Source organism: Dunckerocampus dactyliophorus, chromosome 2 (assembly GCF_027744805.1).
Source record: "Dunckerocampus dactyliophorus isolate RoL2022-P2 chromosome 2, RoL_Ddac_1.1, whole genome shotgun sequence".
NCBI lineage: Eukaryota > Metazoa > Chordata > Actinopteri > Syngnathiformes > Syngnathidae > Dunckerocampus > Dunckerocampus dactyliophorus.
The window spans coordinates 29,580,531-29,604,388 of NC_072820.1; the positions used below are offsets into that span (position 1 = coordinate 29,580,531).

General features: G+C 40.9%; 2 protein-coding genes across 3 annotated transcripts in view; one reads left to right on the plus strand and one right to left on the minus strand.

Moving 5' to 3' along the window:
- Positions 1 to 23,858, minus strand: part of dock1 (dedicator of cytokinesis 1) — a 233,058-nt gene that overhangs the window by 207,784 nt on the left and 1,416 nt on the right. The window lies entirely within an intron of this gene.
- c2h10orf90 (chromosome 2 C10orf90 homolog) overlaps positions 5,860 to 23,858 on the plus strand; it is a 52,332-nt gene continuing 34,333 nt past the window's right edge. Inside the window, exon 1 of the mRNA XM_054800825.1 lies at positions 5,860 to 6,807. Within this exon, the coding sequence (XP_054656800.1) occupies positions 6,805 to 6,807 (3 nt within the window). The 5' untranslated portion in view covers positions 5,860 to 6,804. The remainder of the gene's footprint in view (positions 6,808 to 23,858) is intronic.

The following is a 23,858-nucleotide window of genomic DNA, read 5'->3' on the forward strand; positions in this document are numbered from 1 at the left end:
CACTGGTTTACAACACATTGCACAACCCTTATGCTGCAGGGACTCAAGACGGCTGCTAGCTAGCAAGCTAACCAGTTAGCCTTGAATTTACAGTATTTCTTCTGAAATAAAGAAGCAAAAAACTTCCACATCAAATGGGAGGATACATTTTTTTCACTCTATAATGTCCGACATGCCATGGCTGACTTCATTACCATAGCCTACCACAAAACGGCAATAATTTATTAATTAATTTTAAAAAAAAATGCAATATAGCGAGGAAGCAATCATCAAACCTGAGAGGGACAACGGTATAGTGAATTAAAAAGAAATTTCAAGTTTCTACCTCTCCAATTATCCTTTCAATCGCAATTTAGGTAAACAAATGGCAAAAACGTCCACTTTTCACTCTCCAAAACACTGTTGTCGTGTTAAAAAAAAAAAGACCTGTTTAACCAGTTTCTCTCATTTCTGTTATCTGCTTCCTGCTTCTGTCGAGTGCAGACGTGTCCCTACTTGCTTCTGCCGCTTACTGCTTTTTTCACTTTGAAACCATTCTATTTCCCCTCTTTCCCCACAACTTTACTCACTCATTTAAGAGTATTGTTACTTTAGAAAAAATGTACTCAAGAAAAAGATATGTGATGTTACACATATCGTTATCGGTTGATATCGGAATCAGAAATTGAGAGATAGACAAAATCAGCAGATCTGTTATCTGCAAAAAAGCCAATATTGGATACAACTGCAATGAATTTGCTATATTCTTTTATGACAAGGTTCAAAGTATAAAAAATACAATCATTTCTACAACACAAATAACTGACACATTTCACACCTGTCATTGACAAAACAGTCGAAGAGATCATCTGAAGTCTGGGTTCATCAACGTGTTGCCTTGATGAGTTACCCACTAGATTTCTAAAGTCTGTGCTGAGCAGTTTGCTACCACAACTCACTCATCTAGTTAACATCTCACTTCAGACTGGAACATTTCCAAAGGCCCTAAAAACTGGTGGCACAGTACTGAACAACTATCGGCCCATATCAAACCTGCCATTCCTGGGAAAAGTCTTAGAAAAGGTTGTATACCAACAGCTTACTGACTTTCTCCTCTCTAACAATGTGTTTGATACTTTCCTTGTCTCAGACCAAATGGCTATGACCTGTGGGGTTCCCCAGGGGTCAATCCTGGGACCCCTATTGTTCAATCTGTACATGCTTCCTTTGGGCCAAGTAATACGCAGCTGCAATATGCCCCTCCCACAACCATGCAGACTCAGATCTACGTGTCACTGACAGCAGGTGAACATGGTCCTGCAGATTTACTTTGTCACTGCATCAAACAGATCAGCAACTTTCTCCAGCTAAACTCAGACAAAACAGAAATCATAGACTTTGGCCCACAGAAACAAAGAGAAACCACCTTGAGACTCTTTCTCTAAAACCTGATCATCAGGTTTGAAATCTAGGAGTAACTTCAACAACCATATTAAATCAGTAAAATCAGCAGCTTTTTAGCACCTACAGTAAAAAAAAAAAAACATTGCCAAAATCAAGGGAATAGTGTCTAAGCCAGATTTAGAGAGACTACTGTAAAGCACCGTGTATAAACCACACCCCCATTTTCAAGCTCACGGCGGGGAAAAAAAAATTTATTAGTTCACAAATGCTTGGCAACTCTTTCATCTCAAATCAACATGCGTAAAGTTGTTGTTATGTTACCACCACCAAGTATTACAGAAAATACCCTAATCAAAAGCTGTGGATGAACTGTGATGTAAGGGCTAAGCTACGTGCTCGTTCGACTGCATTTGTCATGGGCACCGCGGAGGACTACAAAAAGGCCAGATATGACCTGAGGAGGTCCATACGAGAAGCCAAAAGACAGTACAGACAGAAGCTGGAGGGCTACTATTCCACCTCAGACCCTCAGCACATGTGAGCGGGGCTCCAGCACATCACAGACTATCGACAGCGGAGTAGCGTAGCCACGTCCAGCCATACCACACTTCCAGATGAGCTGAATGAGTTCTATGCCCGCTTTGACCCTGATGAGCAGAGAGGGTGGCTGGACTTGGGGAGCACACAGGACTCACCTCTCATGGTGACATCAGCTGATGTGCGCAGGGTTCTGAACAAAACAAACCCACAAAAAGCAGCAGGCCCAGACAACATCTCAGGACGTGCACTTCAGGTTTGCTCATCAGAGCTAGCTGATGTGCTTGCTGACATATTTAACCTGTCGCTTGCACAAGCATCTGTACCGACCTGCTTTAAGTCCACCACCATAGTGCCCGTACCCAAGAAGAGCAACGTGACCTGCTTGAATGACTATCGCCCTATAGCACTCACTCCTATTGTTATGAAGTGCTTTGAAAGGACAGTCATGACCCACATCAAAAAGAGCATCCCGGCAACTGTGGACCCTCTACAGTTTGCATATCGCCAGAACCGGTCCACGGATGATGCAGTCAACACTGCCATCCACACAGCCCTTTCTCACCTACAGGTCCAGGACACATATGTCAGAATGCTATTTATAGACTATAGCTCTGCTTTTAATACAGTCTGCCCCCACAAACCCACAAATAAGCTCCTCACACTTGGCCTATCACCCCCCCCCTGTAACTGGGTGTTTAACTTTCTCACAGGCAGGCCCCAGTCAGTCAGAGTCCACAATCGCACATCCAGCTCACGAATTGTGAGCACTGGGACCCCACAGGGGTGTGTGCTGAGTCAGCTCCTCTACACGCTCTTCACCTATGATTGCGTGGCCTCCCAGAACACCACCAGCATCATTAAATTTGCGGATGACACTACAGTCATCGGACTGATCACTGGTGGTGTTGAAACATCATACAGAAGAGAGGTGGGGGACCTCATAGCTTGGTGTCGTGATAACAATCTCCTTCTCAATACAGAGAAGACTAAAGAGATGATCATTGACCCAAGAACAAGGGAAAAGGAGCCGCATAGACCCCTGTTTATTGATGAGACTGAGGTGGAGAGGGTGAAAACCTTCAAGTTCCTTGGCACACACATCAGCGAGGACCTCACCTGGTCTCACAACACCCAACAAATCATCAAGAAGTCCCAAAGGAGACTGAACTTCCTGAGAAGACTGAGGAAATTTGGCATGTCCACCACAATCCTGAGTTGCTTCTACAGATGCACTATCGAAAGTGTCCTTACCGCCTCCATCACTGTTTGGTACGGTAACTGTACAACACGTGATAGGAAGGCACTCCAGCGGGTGATTAAGACCTCACAGAACATTGTTGGGGCAGCCCTCCCCTCACTGCAAGACATTTATAAAACTAGAGTCCTACAAAGAACAAACAAGCTCATCAAGGACAGCACACATCCACAACACTCATTATTCACACTCCTACCGTCAGGCAGACGCTACAGGAGTTTGAAGTCCATTTTAGTTTGTATTATTTATTCGTATTAATGTCTCTTCTGTTGTTGTTGCTTAATTTATTGGTATTTATGTTTCTTATGTTCTTATTCTTTCTCGTGTTTTCTTTCTTTTCTTGGGAGACTGAACAGAATAAGAATTTCATTGCATAGTATAACTGCCTTTTTTACTATGCATATCACAATAAAACTCTTGAATCTTGAATAAAGGTACTAAGCAATTTCAAAAAGAAGAATAAAGAAGAAATCTGAACTTCGGCATCTAGATCTTTAATATTATGGCTAAGCACAGATTAATAATAATAATAATAATAATGATAATAATAATAATAATAAATCAAAATAAAGAAATTTGCAATTTTCAGAGATGTTTTGATATCTAATCTTTCACTGCTTCTCTTTTTTTCTATTATTTTATTGCATTGCTTCAGTGTGAATTTGAATAAACTCCAACATTGTATTGTATTTTACATTGGAAGCTTAGGTTAGCTTCAGTGTATATAGAGATCCTTTCACTGTGTGAAAATACAGACAGCCGTCAGATAAGTTAGTTGCATACACTAGCATTTTCAGCAACTGTACAGCAGAGGGTGCTAAAGTCAAAGCAACTGTCTGACCCACAGACGGCTATTCTAAAATGGGCTTCTGGTCAATTTCTGCGTCTGGTCACAGACCTGTCATCGTGTATAAACCGCACCCCGATTTTTTGCTTCTTACCAGTGGAAAAAAAAGTGAGGTTTATACACGGTGCTTTACGATAATCTATGCCTTTGTCTCCAGCAGGCTGGACTACTGTAGCGGCATTCTGACCGGGCTCTCTAAACAAGCTGTAAAACAGCTGCAGTACATCCAGAATGCTGCTGCTCGAGTCCTGACTAGAACCAGAAAATATGACCATATTGGTCCAGTATTCAGATCTCTGCACGGCTTCCTCCGGGAAATATGAGCATATTAGTCCAGTACTCAGGTATCTGCACTGGCTTCCTGTCGCTCAGACAATAGACTTTAAAACAGCTCTGCTTGTTGGCTTGCAAGTCTTTTCACGGTCTTGCGCCAAAGTACATCTCTGACATGTTAGAGCCACATAAACCATCTTTGGTTCTGAAAAGCTCAGGGAGTTGTCTACTGCGGGTGCCCAGGTTCAGGACCAAACACGGTGAGGCTGCGTTTCAGATTTATGCTGCTGAAATCTGCAACAGTCTTCCAGAAGATGTGTGACAATCCTCAACTTTGGCAAATTTCAAATCAAAGCTGAAAACCTTTCTATTCAACTGTGCATATGACAACTGAAAATATTTTATCTGCACTCTTCATTTTTAATGTTTTTGTTTTATGGAATTTGTTGAATTTTATGTAATGATTTTACACAGATTTTATGAAGTGATTTTACCCTTCTTTTCTGTAAAGCACTTTGAATTACCTTGTGTACAAATGGTTCTCTATAAATAAACTTACCTTGCCTTATTGTTCTGATGTAAAACAAGTGAAGGTGTTATTTTAAAGAGGTCAAACTGCTGTATATCGTTGTTTCAGTCCCGCTCATTCAGTCTGATGAGCCATCTTTTAGTGGAGGCCAAAAAGCGCATGAGTCAGCCTTGTGTCGGTATGTATCGAAGAATAAGCTCAAATGTGTTTGTGATCCCTCAGACAATTCAAGCAGAGAACTCACTAGAACGCCAGCCACGTGCTGATAAATGAACAAAGCCTCCCCCAACGCCTCCCCTGCAGGAAACGCACTGCCGTGTTTCAAGTACACAAAAGGTAGCAATATGGGTTGAGGGTCATAACACAAACAAAAAAAAAAAAGGGAGGCGGCATTACTTCAAGCCATCAGAGGGTAGTCACTTTACAGCAGGGTGCGCTCAATTATGCCATCACCGATAGCAGGAAATGCCTGTGTTTGTTTTTAAGTGGGCCACTTTCTCAGCCCAAATGGCCCATAATCCAGAACATAAAGCACCACATTTCATAGGGCAATGAAAAACGATTGGCATCCATTAAAACTAACGCAAAGGGGGATAACCATCAAAACATGACCAGCCTCACAGGTGAGACATGACTCTTCTTTGCCAGCTGAGGAAGTGGACAATGCATTTCTCTGGAGACGGGGCATCTAATGATTGTAACATCATTTGCTGAGACCGGTTTGGAGGGAGGGAGGAAAGGAGGGGGTCATCATTACCAGACGTAACCCCTTACATAAGACCCTCGCAGACGACGCCAGAGAGGAATCAGATTGCACGACGACGACACCCACTCCCTACACTTATCCAAACACGCAGCTGATTGTAATTCCACATTTTTGGGCCTCAATTATAAACCGCTTTAATCCACGCAGCCACCGATAACGTGTCATTACGGAACGCTGATGAAGGAGACGGAGCGACGTCGATAATGTTCAGTGAAGAGAGCCTTCTGACATCTTTTTTTTTTTTTTGTAGTGTCAGCAATTCAGCCAGGGAATCCAAAACGAGGAAGAATTTCAAGTAGGACCACCAAGGATCATGCAGTCAGTGTGTTCTGATTTCGAAACAACTACAAAAAAAAGGTCATAATTCAAGAAAGACCTTTCTTGTTTGGTTTAAAGTTGTCATCTTACTTTTACTTACTTTTTTTTTCTTTACAACTTCTTTTTGTTGTTTGAAATCATTACAACTGACACAACTGCGAATCCGTAGTCGTAGTCTACAACACAGCAACTCGACTGGCAACTTGTAGGCCTGACTCAGACTTCAGTTCAGTTCAAAACTGGGACAGCTTTAACATTTTTTAAACTAAGTTTTGAAGAACAGCAGACCACTCCTGTTATACAGAGGATCTGACGTTTTCTTTACTGTAGATCCTTAAAAAAACAGAACATTCCAGGGATCTAGCGGTTTTGGGCTACACCATTGAAAACGGCAGACGGCTCTTGTTGTATAGAGGATTTCTGACTGAATGCTGTAAATGCTTAAAGCGTCACTGACATAATTTTTCAACTTTGCAAAAATATGTTCTATATTGTGTGCAATTATATTCGACGTTCATTTTTTTGAAAGCGAATGTTAAATTTGTAAAAATGACATTTTTGTACGTGCCGGGCGTCATTTTTGGTCTGAACTTCTTAGACAAGGGGCGTTTCCCAAGTGACATCAGTGAAGGCGCGGCTCTCATCTTAGAGTAAACAAACATGAGCGAATGGACGAGATATGGAATATGTTTACAGTCATTATAGCAAAGACTTGAGCGATGCGTATTTAGTTTTCGACAAGGAAGAAACATCTGGAAATGAAATAGAGAACTAGCAGAACAGGGAATTAAGCCATATTTATTGGAACCACCGACGATGGGACTGTATGTCGGATGCTGGGGTGTTCAATGACAAAGACATGGAGATGAAGACTGGTCGGCTTCAAACACAAAATGGTAAGTGTAAATTACCTTGGAGTTGCTTATCCTTCAATTATTGTTTGAAATTGGCTTCCTAATGAGCGTAAAGGGCTCTCTGGAGCCTTTTTTATAGTGTTTGGCGGCCGAGGCACCCCAACAACGTATCGCTGTGAAAGTAAGGTTTATAACATACACTACAGTATATAATGCTTTGAATGTTGCTGCTATGGTGGCATAGTGTTTACATGTTCTGTGGCAACTTGAATGCCTTTCTCCTCCTTTAGTCCTGTTGCTAGCTTCCTAGCATCCAAAATGTGGTTATACCGTACTTGTAAAGGTGTTTCTTCATAATAGTCTTCAGTGAAATGGACACAAGGCGATGGTCCATATCACATACACTGAAATTAGCTCTTACTTTGTTTTCCCTGACGTCCATAGCTCTACCTAGGGTTGCTCACAGCATGTGTCCGCTTACAAAGCACCGTCCTCGGCCACGGCAGGTAGCTCACTCCGCGCTATACTGTTTGGTTCTGGCATCCATAGCTGTACCCGGGGCCGCTCACAGCATGTGTCCGCTTACAAAGCACCGTCCTCGGCCACGGCAGGTAGCTCACTCCGCGCTATACTGTGTGGTTCTGGCATCCACAGCTGTACCCGGGGCCGCTCACAGCATGTGTCCGCTTTCAACAAACCACTTTGCTCAGTGGCCAGGGCGGGTGGCTATCGTGCGTGCTTCGTTCATTGTAGTCTAAACCTTCATCTTTTGGAAAAGAAAACCAACTTACAGTATCACTCGGACACTGAACAGCGAGCGGCAACACAATGTTTTGGCATGACTACTATTTTCATGAAAAATATACCAAACTAAGTCGACGAGCTAACTCCAGTGTTTGTTTACTCTGCTAAGATGAGAGCCGTCTCTATGCAGACGTCACTTGAGTAACGCCCCCTTTCCAAGAGGGCTATCAGATAAAATTCCCGTCATGTACTTTAAATTCAATTTTTACTAATTTAATATTCGCTTTCAAAAAAACAAACAACGTAGAACATGATTACAAACAATATAGAACATATTTAAGCAAAGTTGAAAAATCATGTTAGTGACCCTTTAAAAAAACAGCAGAGCATTCCTGTCATGTAGAGGATCTTTGAACACCATTTTTTAAGTAGGTCCTTAAAAAAACAGCAAAGCCCTCCATGAAGCGTTGACTAGCATTTTTGGGGTATGTTATTAAAAACAGCAGACAGCTCCTGTCATAAAGAGCTCCTGTCCACAACCTTTTTGGACCCACGGCCCGGCTCGTGTTCCCACAAATCTCTCTAGGTCCTTAAAAGACAGCAAAGCATTCCTGTCATGTAGAGGATCTTTGTGTGAATGGCATTTTTGCAGTAAGTCCTTAAAAACACAGAAAAGCGATCCAGGGAGCGTTGACTAGCATTTTAAAAAAGCAGATGGCTTGTGTCTTAAAGAGGATCGAGTGCTGTTTTTGCTGTATGTCCTTAAAAACAACAGAACACCACAGCCACATGGAGGATCTCTGACTGTCGTCTTGGCAGTAGGTCATTAAACACCAGCATAATGTTCCACGGATCTTTGACTCGTGTTTTTTGCGGTACGTCAACAGTAGAGCACTGCTGTCATATAGAGCAGTGGTCCCCAACCTCCGGTCCTTATTGATTTGTGAGAGCACGAGCGGGTCGCATCTTCTTCTGCTGTGGAACAGCTACGTAAACAAGATGGCCACGGTGCTCAGTCGCGGAAGAAGATGCGAGTGTCTTTACCACATACACAAGAATGCACAGGCGAGAGTGCGCAGGGATACGGTGAGAGGGATACGGATCTCTGACCAGAACCGGGCTCACAGGACCAATTGGGGGTTAAGTCACTGTTGATGCACTGGACTGCTGATGGGGATGTCATACAACCTATCCTAATACCTGGCCTATTTAATCCAATAGTACTGTGTGACTATTAGTACAAAAAAATACAACATTTTGTACTGTTCGACACAAACCTAAATTTAATGTGATGCCTGTTTTATAGTAAAACTAATGAAATGAAATGAATTGTTCAATAATATATTTTTAGTTCAAAATAACAATTAACAAAATGAAATCATTTCAATATTTTTGTTATAGAAATCTGTCCTATATAAACAGTATAAATTGATAGTCCAAGATTATGATAGCACATATGTGTCCAACTTGCAGCATTATTAAATCTACTTGAGCTATTTTATGTGACTGCCAACATTTAATTGTACAGTCAAACTTGTCTATAGCGGCCACTAAAGGGAAACGGCAAAAGTGGCCGCTTTTGACAGGTGGCCTCTATAGACAGGTTGGCATCCAGTTTGAATGTTGACCAGTAGAGGGGAAAAAAAAGAAAAAATAAGGGGAAAAAAAATTGTTGACCAGTAGAGGGCACTGTGGGACTGCGGATAAAAGTTGTAAAGAACTACTACTGTAGGTTAATAAACCGCTGTTAATAAAGCAATTAAAGTGCAACGGCGACGTGAGTCTCTCCTTCCCCACAACAAGCGGCATTACAGTATTGACCAGTGCACACTGTCTCACACCAGGAAATAAACGGTGTCACTGTCTGCAACAAGCTCCAAAGAGGACGGCTTTTTTTTATGTGGAACAACTGACAGTTTGTGTGGATCTTGTGAATGATTGTGACTGAGCTAGGACTCAGTAATTAAAGTCTACACACAACGGCTTCATTGCTTAAAAAACAAAACTTTTTCGTGCATGAAGCTTCTGCTTGAGTCGGCATTTTGGCCGCTATATGCGGTCAGATATTGACCAAGGGATACAAAATGGGTGGCCACTGGCCGCGCTAGACAGGTGACCGCTATACACAGGGTCTATAACATGTAAATTTGGTGGCTGTTCTATACAGGTGGCCGCTAAGACAGGTTTGACCGTACTTTATTTACAAAGTACATCTCTACTCAGTGTACATTTGTCATTAAATACAGACATCAATTTTGAATAGAACACTTATAAAAATACTAAGAGTTGAAGCAAATGTTCTTTGTTGAACTACTCAACATCAGCTGGTGAGCTACTGCTAGCATAAGCGCTACCTGTTGGAGATCCCTGTGATAGCATCACTGTCAAAAGCTGGACACACTACGTGTTTGTTGAACAACTTAGTCACACATCTAGTGTTTGGAAGACAGGCCATAAGTATTATAATGATAACAAGCTACCTAGTTAGCTAGCAAACTAGCTACCTGCCTGTCTGCCTATCTACCGCCAGACAGGCAGCGCGAAATGGGTAAAAGATGCCAGAAAGTCGAATGAGATTGAAATGTGAGCGATCACGCACGTTGGCATAGATAGGTTTGGCATGTGACAAGCTGTCAACTGGCAATTTTTTATTTGCACAATGATAAGGAACAAAGTGAAAAATGAAAGTCAACACAAGACGTATACTTTTTGTGGTCACACATGAGCAAGTGCCAAAACGGCAGGCAGGCGATTCTGGTGCATGTTTATCAAAATAAAGCGCAGTGAAACATTTTTATGATATTTTAAATTGTTTTCAAACAAATTTTAGTCAATATGTGTGTAAATAATAAGCTATGTATGTATCTAAATAGCATATACAGAATATTCATTCATACAATATATAACTTAACATTAAAAATAACTTTTAAGGTGTGGCGGCTTTTATTTTGTAGTGGCTGGCCACCACGATCAATTACATGTAGTGGAAGCAGTGGCTGTTGTCGCTATTTCACATACAACTTGTACAAAGTCAACAGCCAACCTAAAACGCTGGATTACATCAAGCACCAAAGCACAACCCATACAGCTTGAGAGGCGCACACACACACACACACACAGCAGCATTAGCATGCTCCGCGAAACCAAGCTAACGCAGCTAGCTTATACTAGCTATCGCTGTACATGAGCTCATGCTCATGTTCATGTTCGGTGGCTAGTAAGAGTATCAATGTTTTTTCGCCGACTTAGCCGATGTTTCCGGTTGCCGCCTCAAAATGTTTAGTTCACAAGAGGGCTGGCTGGTTACTGCTCCCCGTGCGAGCTCCCCGCACCATGAGAGAGCAGTTCGGTCACAATGAGGAGGAAACACCGCTGTTGCTACGGAGCCAAAAATCCAACTTCCAACATAAAACGAACTTCACCAATGTGCAGAGTGAACTCTTTTGTCATCCAGCCTGTGCAGTAAAGAGAGAGGAGAGAGAGGAAAACAAACATGCATGCACATGTCAATTTATCGAGGCCAGCAAAATAGCCAACATTGTTGTTTTTTTTTTTATAGTTCGATTAATTGATTTAACGATTATCGTGACAGGGCTGAGGTTTAATCCAACAATATTCTTGCACTTGAACAAAAAAGGCAAGGTCCTTGCAAAAGAGTATGCTTCTAAAGCTAGTATGGTACAAGGAGGGGAAAAGCATGCTAATTAATTTAAAGTCCATCCCTGATAGGTCTTAATGAGCGCCTTCAGCTTAGAGCTTCATTTAGAGTCACTGAACTCACAGCCTGCTTCCTCCTTTGGAGCCAATTATAAACAAGGGTGTTTTTCAGGAAAAATAGAGATAACGTCATTGAGCTTAAGTGAGCAGGAAAAAAAAAAGTCTCTTGCATTCACCGGACCGCCTTCCCTTTGCACAGAAGCCAGCAGGAAATATTACCCCGCCACAATAGAGGAGCCATTCTGGTAAGGCAGGAAAGGAAATAGTGATGTTGTGCAGGAAGATGAACAATGTGTCATTTGTGGGGGAAAGAAAAAGTTGAACAGTGTGTGCAAGAAGCCGGTAGAGCAAACCACCACAGAGAAGACATCGAATACACTTCACAGCCCAACTTCCTCTCTGGTTTTATTTGGAATCTTGCATCTTTGCACCAGCTCTGCAGAGCAAACCTCATCGGCTTTAAATAAGGTAGCCTTCACAGTGACTCATTTGCACCAACGATTATGTGTTGTGCTACTCGCTGAGCCCAAATAAAACACCTCCTCCTTTATTATTATTACCTCTAATAGGCTTTATTATCTATTTAGAGTTCTGGATTTTTTTTTCCCACCAAATTGTCTTGATAGAAAAGCCTTTTAAAACACGCATATGTCATCTTATTTAGTAGGGATGGGCAATATATCGATGTTTTTAAACTATCAATATTTACTTTACACGCGATATCAAAACCAACCATATCGTTGATATCGATATAGCAGGGTTCTCGCTACATGTAACTGATTGTGGCGGCCCGCCACTACAAAATAAAAGCTGCCACACCTTGAAAATGAACTTGAAAAACAATGTTAAGTAATATATTGTATGAATGTATACACTGCAGATGTTATATAGCTTATTATTTACACTCATTTTGACCACAATTAGTTTGAATACAATTTAAAATATCACAAAAAATGTTAACTGTGTTTTTTTTTTACAAAACATGCACCGGAAATGCTTGTCTGCAATATTGGCACTTGCTCATTTAGCGGCACTAGCAAATAAAAAACAGTAAAATGCATAGTCTATTGGCGACAGCCTGCCACATGCAAAACCTATCTATGTCAGCGTGTGTGATCATTCACGTTTCAATCTCATTCGCCTTTCTGGGGTCTTTTACCCATTTGCGCTGCCTAACTGGCGGTAGCTAGCTAGATCACGGGCAAGCTACAAGTGCCTACCACATTCATGCTAACTTACTTTTTAAAGTGTCATGTAACAATCTTGCTCTCTTGTTATCATTATAAAACGTATGGCTTGTCTTCCAAACACTAGCTGTGTGTCTGAGTTGTTCAACAAACACGTAGTGTGTCCAGCATTAGACAGTGATGCCATCACACTCCCAACAGGTAGCTCGTATGCTACCTCACCAGCTGATGTTGACTAGTTCACCAAACAATAGTTGCTTCACCTCTTAGTATTTTTATAAGTGTTCTATTCAAACATGACATCTGTATGTAATGACAAATGAGCTCAGTGAGTGGACATGTACTTTGTAAATAAACTACAATTAAATGTTGGCAATCACATAAAATAGCTCACCTCTTTCATGTTCTGCTGGTTGCTGAAAAACGTTGAATAAATAAGTTATTAAATAAATAATTAAGTCATTAAAACATTTACTGTCATAATACCAAAAAATGCAGACACAGCAGCGGCACGGCAGCGCCAGCAATCCCATGCGGCCCACCACCACAGCTTCAGAAAATCCTAGGGGAAACCCTGTATAGACAGGATTTACGTTGTATCTCCCTCATCCTTGCATGCAGGAGGAGGGGGAGGGGTGGAGCAGAAGCCCGGCGGCTCCAGTCGAAGCTAAAGCGTCTACGGTGGAAGAATTAGTCATCAAGGAATATGCAGTAGCTCAGTAATGTGGAGGTACTTTGAATTCAGAGCATAAAAAATATTTTTCACCCCCTTAAAACTTGTCACAAACTCCAATACAAGGAATATGTGAAGCTGAGAGGCTGTCTGCTGTGCTCCTGTGGTGTGTTGTTATAAAGAGGTGTCTTATTAGATTGCTAAACCCTGTTGCCAGAGTAGAAAAAAACGGCTTTGAAAACCTGCTGAAAACGATAGACTCACGATGTCCAGCGAGCTTCACAGTCACAATTATTTAGCACGACAAGCTCTACCACAAATCTACAAGAAAGTCAGACAGACAATTGCTAAGCCTGATGCAGTTGACAGGTTGGTGTTCCTGGCACAAAATATACAGATACATATATATACATACATATACACACACACACACACACACACACACACACACACACACACACACACAAACACTCCTGATCAAAATCTTAAGACTTAAGGAGCCGATACCGATCCTGCTGAGGGTTGAAGGACCTTCTATGGCCCTGTCCAGCTCTCCTGGAGTAACTACCTGTCTCCTGGAATCTCCTCCATGCGTCCAGGAGCTCATTGATGCCCTGGTCCAGATCTGGGAGGAGATCCCCCAGGACACCATCTGTAGTCTCATTAGGAGCATGCCCCGACGTTGTCAGGCATGCGTACAAGCACGTGGTGGCCACACAAACTACTGAGAATCATTTTGAGTTGCTACAATGACATTTTAGCTAAATGGACCAGTGTGGTGCATCATTTTTTCACTTTCATTTTTGGGGTGTCTTTGATTTCCCCCCTCTATAGGGTGATCATTTTCATTTCTATCAAATGATGTGGCATCATTTTGTTACTAATACATCACCCACTTATTATCAGGAAACATATTCAAGATCATTTTTCCCCCCAGTTTAGATCTGATGTGTTTTTGAAGTGTTCCTCTAATTTTTTTGAGCAGTGTATATACTGCTCGCTGTCGCGTGTCCACTCATGATGAAGATAGACGTGACGCTCTCATCTTCATCTACTGTGGAAGACATAGGTACACAAGATGGCTGCGGCGCTTGCGCAGCAGATGAAGATGCGAGTGTCGCAGCCATCTTCATCACATACCAACAATGGAAAGGTGACAGTGCGCAGTGATACAACAAAAAAGGAAAGTAACAGCGAGCGAAGTAAAACTGCGCTACACAGATCTGGCAGCAGATGCACAACAACGAGGATGGAAGTCCAAGGTCCATCCAGCTGAAGTAGGATGCAGAGGTTTTGTGGCTTCCTCTACCATCGGGCTAATCGAAGACCTTGGCATTCATGGACAGGCTCTGCGACAGACAATAAGATCAGTCTCTGAAGCGGCCCAAAGAAGCTGCCAGTGGCTATGGATCAAGCGCAAGGACCCTTACTGGGCTCAAAGCAGGGCGGCACACCTGGAACGCCAGGTGTTGCCGATGGGCATGAAACACAGGCTCAGGCTTGATCATGCTGTAGTTGGCCGCCTTTGATGAGGGTGTCTATTAGGGATGTCCCGATCCACATTTTTTGGCTTCCGATCCGATCTGATTTTTTTCATAGTCTTTCCAATCCTGATCTTTTTTTTCTTCTTCCTTTTTTTTAATAATAAGCTTTTATCGCAAACATTAATTTGTGTAATTTAATATAGTTATGAAAATAGCTCCTCAAAGCATTAAAAATAATGCACCAAAGTATTGGTGAATTTACTTTGTTACATGCGACTCATTAAGGTGAACGCAAAGCGCCGTGCATGCCAAAAACACGACATTACTCGCATTTCCGTGTGCTTACGGAAGTAAAGATTGCTATGCTGTGTGCTCTAGTGATGTGCAATACCACTGATTTTATTTCTGAGCTGATACTGTGTAAAAGTCAGGCTGGTATCAGCAATACCGATCCGATACTATGCGCAAATTCACCCAATGCGTCTGGTAAATTTTAAAAAGTAGTGTACAGTATTTCAAGACATATCATAAAGAATACAAGACATCATAGTAATTTGCTGATTTATTTTAAACCCTGAGGTATACTGAGGTAGTGGGGTTCCAATATAGTCAAGCTAATATACAACATCAGAAAAAACAGAGGAAGGACAAAATCATAAATCTCAAGTATCAAGGTTATAAATATTTTGATATCAGTGGCATACCCCTTCAGACATTTGACCTGAAGACATGTGCCCCGTACTCCTGCACTCTTAAAAAACATAAATATTTTGAATCTTAATTAACATAATAATTGGTTAATTAATTTTATAGTGATTCCGGGTCAAAAATGTGCATTTTGCAATGATAAAGTTTCACATGAGCGCTGATAAATAGATATCGTTCCGTTTGAATGCGTTAAATTTGAGCTTCACCTTTTTTTGCTTTTTTTCCTTTCTGCTCCGTTGTCCTTGTGCCATGAGGCGTTCTGGTGCACTCGGAATTGTGAGTGTTAGGCGCCAATTGTTTTTCATTTTTATTCACATACCCCCTACCACAACTGGCGTACCCCTAAGGGTGTGCGTATTGAGGCAGGAGTGGTGAGACACGAGAACTGCTTCAGTAACACCTTTTAAAAATCATTTTCAAATGAGAAGAACTTTTGCCTGCATCAGTGAGTATCTTTATCCAAGTCTTGCACAAAAAAAACACACCTTTCGATGACTGCCTACATCTAGTAAAGCATGGCAGTGGCGGAGCCACGGAGTGGCCACTGGGGTGGCCACCCCCACGGCTGGAGGACAATTTTGACAAACGCAGGAGCTGTCAATAAAACCGTGTCTTGCATGACCTACAAGCAGAAGGTACGTTATCCATGATTACTTTGGTTGGTTTCGGTCAAGTTTTCTCACTATTTGACTTTGACTTAATTCAGCACATTTGATTTGAGTCAGCAAATAAATCTGTTAATAATGGAAGCTCTCTGTAGTGGCATGAGTGGGTGTGTGAACCAAGGAGTCTAGTTAAAACAGGGGTGGCGATCGGCATCCACTTCCGTATTTTGCCTTGCGCGGGTTTGGCCGGGTTTGGGGAGCACAATCCAGAAACTATGAAAACAAGTCCTCGGCACACTGCTCAGCTATTAATTGCTCTAATAGACGGTCCACAAGCAGTGGTGGCCACCCCAGGTCCGGCCACCCCATTGTCCATCTGGACAATTCAGGTATCAATTTATTGCCACCCCTATGTGAGTAATGGCCACCTTGGCCACCCTAATGAAAAATTTCTGGCTCCACCACTGAAGCACAGCAATACATGCCTTTCGATGACATATGTATCGGTCGGATATATGTGACATGATCGTTCATACTGCAGTCGCATCGCATATAGAGTATATCGGATTTATATCCACATACGAATGAGGCCTGAGTCGCATTTGAAGAAATTGGAATTGTGCTGTTCACACTGACATGAAAAAAAAAAATCAGATACAAGTAACATTTGAGCAAAAAAATAAAAAATAAAAATCGGAATTGACCTGCAGTATGAACATAGGCAAAATTTAGTGGGTGCGGTTTACATACCGGTGCAGCTTATAGACCGGAGATTACATTAAATAAAATGCAATTCTCAATGCAGTCTACTGTGGCTAATCCTGCAACTCAAGTCACAACACAATAGATATTTACTGAGTTAAAAAAAAAAAATGCAAATAAATGCAATCAAGTGGCCCAAGAAAGTCACGCCTTCGGTTTCAACACATCAAAGCCCAGTTTCGACTGTGAGGAATTACATAGTGTTTCCCCGTAATGGCCGCGCTAGACCTCTACTTTCTCTCTTATCGTATAAACAGTATAACACAGACTTTCAGTGATTTTGAAATTTTGAAACTGTGACTTTTTCATACCGTGGTATACCTTCAAACCAGTAACCGGCCCATGACAACAAGGGACTATCCACAAATTCATTTTCTACATAGGTCTGCATTTTCTTATTGAAATTCAAGCATTAGTCATTGAGTGATTCAGCAAAACATCCATAAAAAAGTGAAATCCAAATATATGACGACATTCCATACTTTGCCACAATCTGAATTCAATTTCAGCCTGTTTAAACAAAGTCATTTTGTCACATGAAAAACTTTGTGACAAAGACAATGAAATTAATAATACAAAACGGTGGAGCTTACGTTTCAGCTGCCATGATTCCCAAAGTATAATACCTCATTAGGCACAAAACGCATTTTACTGCATCCAAAACATGTACTTTCACCAAACTCCGACAAAACGTTGCTCCCCATTTAATATAAACAGCGTATTCCACATACAACATTGCGAACAGTCAATCAAGGAAGTGTATATGCAAATGAGCTGACGTCTGTATTGACAGACACACAGTGTGAACTTCAGAGTATTTCTGGATTATTTATCCGTTTTTTTCTCAATATCTAGACAACAAAAGTGACACTGATTCAAAATCAGAAATATTGTGATTGTGATATTTACATAAGTGCTATTTTTACAAAGACACCAAGAGTAAGTTTTGTTTTCATTGGGGTCTTTTTGTCTTTTGTTGTTTAATTTATTTTTATTTAAAAGCTCTTGACATTCCAGTTCAATTGTTTAATATTTGAGAAATTAAAGTTGCTTTGATGTGGTGTGCTCACATAGTTATGCCATATAGTATCATTACATTCATAAAAAAACTTCTCACAAAATAATGTTGACAATAATATTGCTTATTGGTAATAATTTGTGGAACAATTATCGTCCAGCAAAATTTGCTATCGTGAGAGGCCGAGTTACATGCTCATTATTTTGCCAGACACTGAATTTAAGCAGACAAAGTCTTGGTGTCTTTGTGTAGGGAAAACCCTGCCTTCATGCAGCCGTGCTAAACAGGCTGCATAATGGAAGCTGACAGTCTGAAGGCTGGGATGTATCACTCTCATCCAGCTCCCATCTAAATTATGTAATAACGCATGTCGTCAACGTCGGTGAACTGCGTTTCACACTGACGTGATGCACGCTACTAGCCATCTGTCAAGCTGGTGCAGGAAGCACGGCAAGGCACCTTTCGAGACAATGCAACGCCTGTTTGGATTAATGCTGGCGGGGGTTGGGTGTGGGAGGTTACCATCACACAGGTTCCTCTTCACTGCCTTTGCTTTGTCGAAAAGCAGGACTGCTGCAGGCAATTCACCTGCAACTTTATGTGTCATCGTCTGCAAGCAACCAAATGGTGTCACCTTGCCTGTCACGGTAACAAATTTTGCTGAACAATAATTGTCCTACAAGTTATTGTTTATAATCAATGGGCCTCATTCACGAACATCTTCTTAAAAGTCTTCTTAAGAACTGTCCTTAAGAAGGCGTGGGTTGGAAACTGCGCCACATTCACGACACGTTCTTAAGTAGGGATAATCGTTCACACCCGTGTTCTTAGGTTGATGAATGCCAACGGGGATGCCCGTGCATGTAAGGCCTAATTTGCATAGGTCACCACCTATTATTTCCTATATAAGGTCAAAAATGTGCCGTGCGCAACCGGCAGCTGGAGGCGGAGATGGCAAAGCGCAAGGGCAAGACTGAGGAGCAGCTGGACAACAAACGAAAGAAAAACTTCAATTCTACTGAAATAGAGGTGCTTTTACAAGGAGTGACCGAACACAAGACCACCTTATTTTCACGTGTATCCACCGGTCATCAGGCCATCCAAAAAGAGTCGGCATGGAGCACCATTGCAGGAAACATAAATGCCGTTTCCACGGAGAAACGCACCACCGCAGAGGTTAAAAAGAAGTGGTTTGACTTAAAATAGACTCAAAAAAAAAGATTGGACTGCACCGGAGGGATCTGGAGGAAACGGGAGGTGGGCCATCAATCAGAAACCAAACCATTTCGGAAACTCTAGAAAATATTTACACAATCATGATGGAAAAATAAAGTTAAAATACATAGTTTGTGTGTGACAATGTATTTTTTCTGTGGTTACATTTGATAAGACGCTGCCTAATTAATACAGCAGCCCCGTGCTCTGGCTCAAGACGTGGCTGGGGGCGCATGTCGTTATCTGGGGGTGCTACGTGCGCAATAGGCACACCACGTTTCATTGCGATGTTATTCTGATGATCCTGCACACCTGCAAGAACAGAGAGGGAAGCCTGAAGCCTGAAGCGGGACATCAAATATTCGTGGCTTTCAGCAAATAAATCTAATGGTCCCTTTACATTCTCTCTCTGCGCAGCGCACGTCCAGCCAGCTACTTTTTTTTTTTGGATGAATTAGGATTTGAATATATATTTATCGATGAAGTATATTTTAGTTGTTTTGATGATAAATAATTGTTGGGATATTTTATTTGCACTACATTTTTTGGGATCAGGTTGCAAAATCCATCATGAGGGCGATTACGCATTGAAAGTGCAAGCTTTGCTTGTGCGTAAGAGTCCTCCTGAGTGTTCGTAGAATTTGTTCTTAGATCTAAGAACTGTGAGTTGAGAACACGTTTCGTGAATGCCAAAAATCTTCGTAGGAAGGCTTTAAGAACACATTTGTGCATAAGAACGTTTCGTGAATGAGGCCCAATATTACTGACATTTTTTAGACCATTTTTTAAATTAATTATATGGCATAATAATGAGAGTACATCGTATCAAAAGCAATAAACTTTAATTTCTCAAGAGTATTTAGCATGGTAATTGGAATGACAGGAACTTTTAAATAAATTAAACAAACAAAGAACATAATAAATTAAACAATATAAAACACCTCAATGAAAATAAAACAGACTATCAGCCTCTTTTAACAAAAATTGCAAAATCATAACCAAAACAATTAAAAAATAGACAGTCTGTTAAGAAAAAACACAAAAAAAAGCCCCACACACACAGTTATGTAGTGTATTGTTAAACTAATGTAGGGGGTCATATTTGACTTCCCGTTAACCTTTATCTCTCTGCTAAAAGGTCTCTCCTTTTGCTAGATCAGCGTTTTCAGACAATCGCAAAAGTCATCGCGTCGCTAATGGCTGCTGAAGGTGTCACGATGACTGCAAATTCACCTAATGTGTGAAGTGGCGAGCTACGACAGCATCTACGTGACGCCTCCTACATATTTATTAGACCTGGAACCGATGCCAAGGAATGACAAAGGAGTCAAATCCTTTACAGCGCATGGATTCACAGCCAGAGAGAGAAAGGGTCATTTACATCAAATTAAATGCTAATGTAATCAATTTTGTTTTCCGTGCTTTATTTTATTTAATAATAATATACAATCAATTGATTTTACTCTGACTTTTGGGTAAAAGTTGGCTAGTGACTTTTATCCACCGAGGGCTGCATTCTGAAAATCAAAGCAGGGGGCCAACTTTGATATGTTTATGGATTTTTACATTTTGTAAAAAGGCTACAAAAGATTTTATTTATTGTATTTAATGTAATATTAATTGTAATATTGTTGATATTATCAAAAAAATATGAATTAATAAAGTTAAAATAAAATTAATAAAGTTATTATTATTATTAGTGATGCACAATATCATTTTTTTTCAAACTGTTCCCGACAACTTTGTGCTTCCCAAGACCGATATACCGATAGCTTTTTTTATATCTACTTTTTTTTATTCATATTTAACTGTGGTTTGTGCACACCTGGAGGTAAGAAGGACTTACACAAATTAGGATTTGACCAGCTGTACCCGTTGATTTGTCCTAATCAAATATCGTGACATTACTACTACCACATCACTACTATCAGGAGAACCACAGTAGCCACCTGCTGTGGGCCAGCAAAGGGCACTATATTCGGACACCTGCTGCGAGCAGCCGGTGTGCCGATACGGAGGTCAGGACAACCAGAGTATAGAGCATGAGGAGCCATCTGGCATGCTCCAACAAGCTGTACTGTATTCGGGCACACGCTCCGAGTAGCAGGTGTGACGCCACGGAGGTCTCTAGTAAACCTTATGCACTTTTTAAACGCCACGGCGCTGGTGTTTCAGGTGGCTGATAAGTTTTTTTTTGTGTTCGATTGGGTTTTTTCCCCTCATAGCAGAGCAATTGGTAAAATGTCCTTCCACTTAAAGTGAATGTTGACCTCAAGAAATTACGACAGGCCGTTAATGTCAGAGACGGGAGGAAAAAAATGAGCGCTTGATTTGCAGACCCGCATACTATGGGTAAACTCACTTCACTGGAGCATTTTTTTCTTTAATTAGCGGTTATTGGTGCTATTTTTAATATTATCAGATTTATCTGTATGATGTCATAATTCCCTCATATTGGCCAGATAATAATTATACATTATTAATATTATTATTAAATACATTATTTTAAATGTATTATATGGATTAATATTTAAATGTATTATATATACAGTCATGGAAAAAATGAGGACACCACCCTTCTTTCTTCAGTTTCCTGTTCATTGTAATGCCTGATACACGTAAAGGTACCTTTGTTTGGACAAATATAACAATGACAACAAAAATAGCTCATAAGAGTTACATTTTTGGCAGTGCAGTCCTACAGCTATTCAGGTAAGTTGCTAGATATCAGCTCTTAAATTAAACTGAGCTATATGCGTTATCATCACTATATTTGTCCAAACAAATGTGCCTTTAGGTGTACCAGGCATTAAAATCGATCAAGAAACTGAATAAACAAAGATAGTCTAATCATTTTTTCCATGACTGTATTGACTGTAAATATATTAAATGTGTTATTAATATTTAAAGACAAAGCTTTGTGTTATTGTTAGTTATTAGCATCAACATTTCAGCTTTTCATTACATTTTTCTTTTGGTCTATTTTTCCCCATTTTTTCGTGTTGTGTGAAGTTCGTTGTTCCATTACTTTGGATTAAAGTTATAAGAAACTAACCAGAACTTTCCGTAATGCAGTGGTTTATAGTATGTAGTGATGCATAGTGTATTAGCATAGTGTATATATAGCAAGTGTATTCAAGAGTAAAATTGCATGCTGGGAATGACAAATTCATACATGTTGGCAGGTCTGCACTAATATTCAAAGTCCTGCCTGCCTTTCACCTGAGTGTTCACCGCACCCCCACCAGGGGGGCCTGCCCCACTATTTGAGAAGCACTGCCGTAATGGCATTGAAGACATTGTTTTTGTCATTCACGGATTTGCGGAGCTGACTGTTACCAAAACCATACTCAAATAAGTTAAAATACACTTTTGCCTGTCACACACATTAAACCATACTACAGGCTTCCACAGGTGGTGTTTTCATGACAATAACACAAGATCACGATGTCTTGGGTGTGCCTCTGTCTACAGCCGGTGCGTGGGCTCAAAAAGGTTGGAGACTACTGATTTAAGACACATGTCCGGAGTTTATGCGCTAACCTACACTGTGTTTTAATTACTACCACATTTTGGTAGCTGACTGCACACCCAAGATGTTTTTCTTGGGTGTAGGGCGAAGGCGGGGTTCACTAATGACTTATAGTCTTCAGCGAAAAGACGACGTCTTGCTGTTGGATGCGTCACCGGCTGCTGATCTGGACCAAATGAGTGCTGTCTCATGTTATTGGTCCGTCAGGCCTGCAGACAAACCACAAGCACCCTTTGGACCACAAGTTGTAATAGTAAGGCTGAGGATATAACATCCCCGTCTGGTCAGAAAACACTCCCTGGGTTACGACTAAGAAGAACGCCACAAACAGGAATGCAAATCAGTGGTTTCCAGTCACAGAATACTGAAGGGCTTGAATGTTAGGTTAATTGGAGGCCCCAAGGAAACATCAAAATAAACAACATCAACCACGTGCTCATGTACTGTAAGAAGTGATGAAAACATCACATCGCCAACAAATAGTCTCTTTTTTTGTGGTCACTTTGCATGTTTTGCACTTGTTGCTAGGCAGAATTTGCGCGATCCTACCTTCCCTTTAAAAAATCCAAATCACTACTTAAATCAAACCAGTGTTTCCCATACATACATTTCAAAAGAACGACTTTTCTGGTCTTATTGGACTACAGTCGCACCTTGCTATATCGCGGCTCGAATATCGCTCCCTCACTACATCGCAGTTTTTCAAAAAATAATTAATTAATAAGTGATGGCTGTGAAGCGGAATAGAAAATGGATGGATGGATGTTTCGTGGTTGACTATGGCCCATTATTAGTCAAAAATATTGAAAGACAAGTTGTACGTAGTATTCTGGTCACTAGTAATGTTTCAGTAATGTTTGTTTCACACTGCATGGACACTGGCTACTGAGCCAGCAGAGCCAATGCGCAATGGCTGAGATCGAGCGAGAAAAAAAAAAGTCTCCTCTCATTGTGTGTGGAAGTGGTAAGTTTTGGCTTCTTCGTCCTTCTTCCCCACTCCATTTGAAACACTTTCTAAAGTTTAGAATGAATAAATTGGAGAGGCTAACTCGTTAGTTTGCTATGCTAGCTCGTTATGTCCCTTCAGTGATCCCGTAGCCTGCACAATTTGATGTAAACAAAGAATAATACGAATGTAAAAGTGACTATTGGGGTGTTATTTCATGTCTACAAGGCTCTAAAATCCGTATTTAGAAAGTCGTAAACAGGTTTTCTATGTTCTAACTACAAAAATATTCAATTTATTAATATCAAATCCTACTTCACAGAAATTCACTGGAACCAATTAACTGCGATAAACGAGGGACAACTGTATTTGGGAAATTAACACGAAAGCACATATCGCTCCTTTCAAGGAGCCCTGGGTCCACCCCATCTAAAAGCACCCACAGGTGGCTCAGTCTTGCTTGTGACTTATAAAAAAAAACTCACAAAGAAGCAACAGCAGC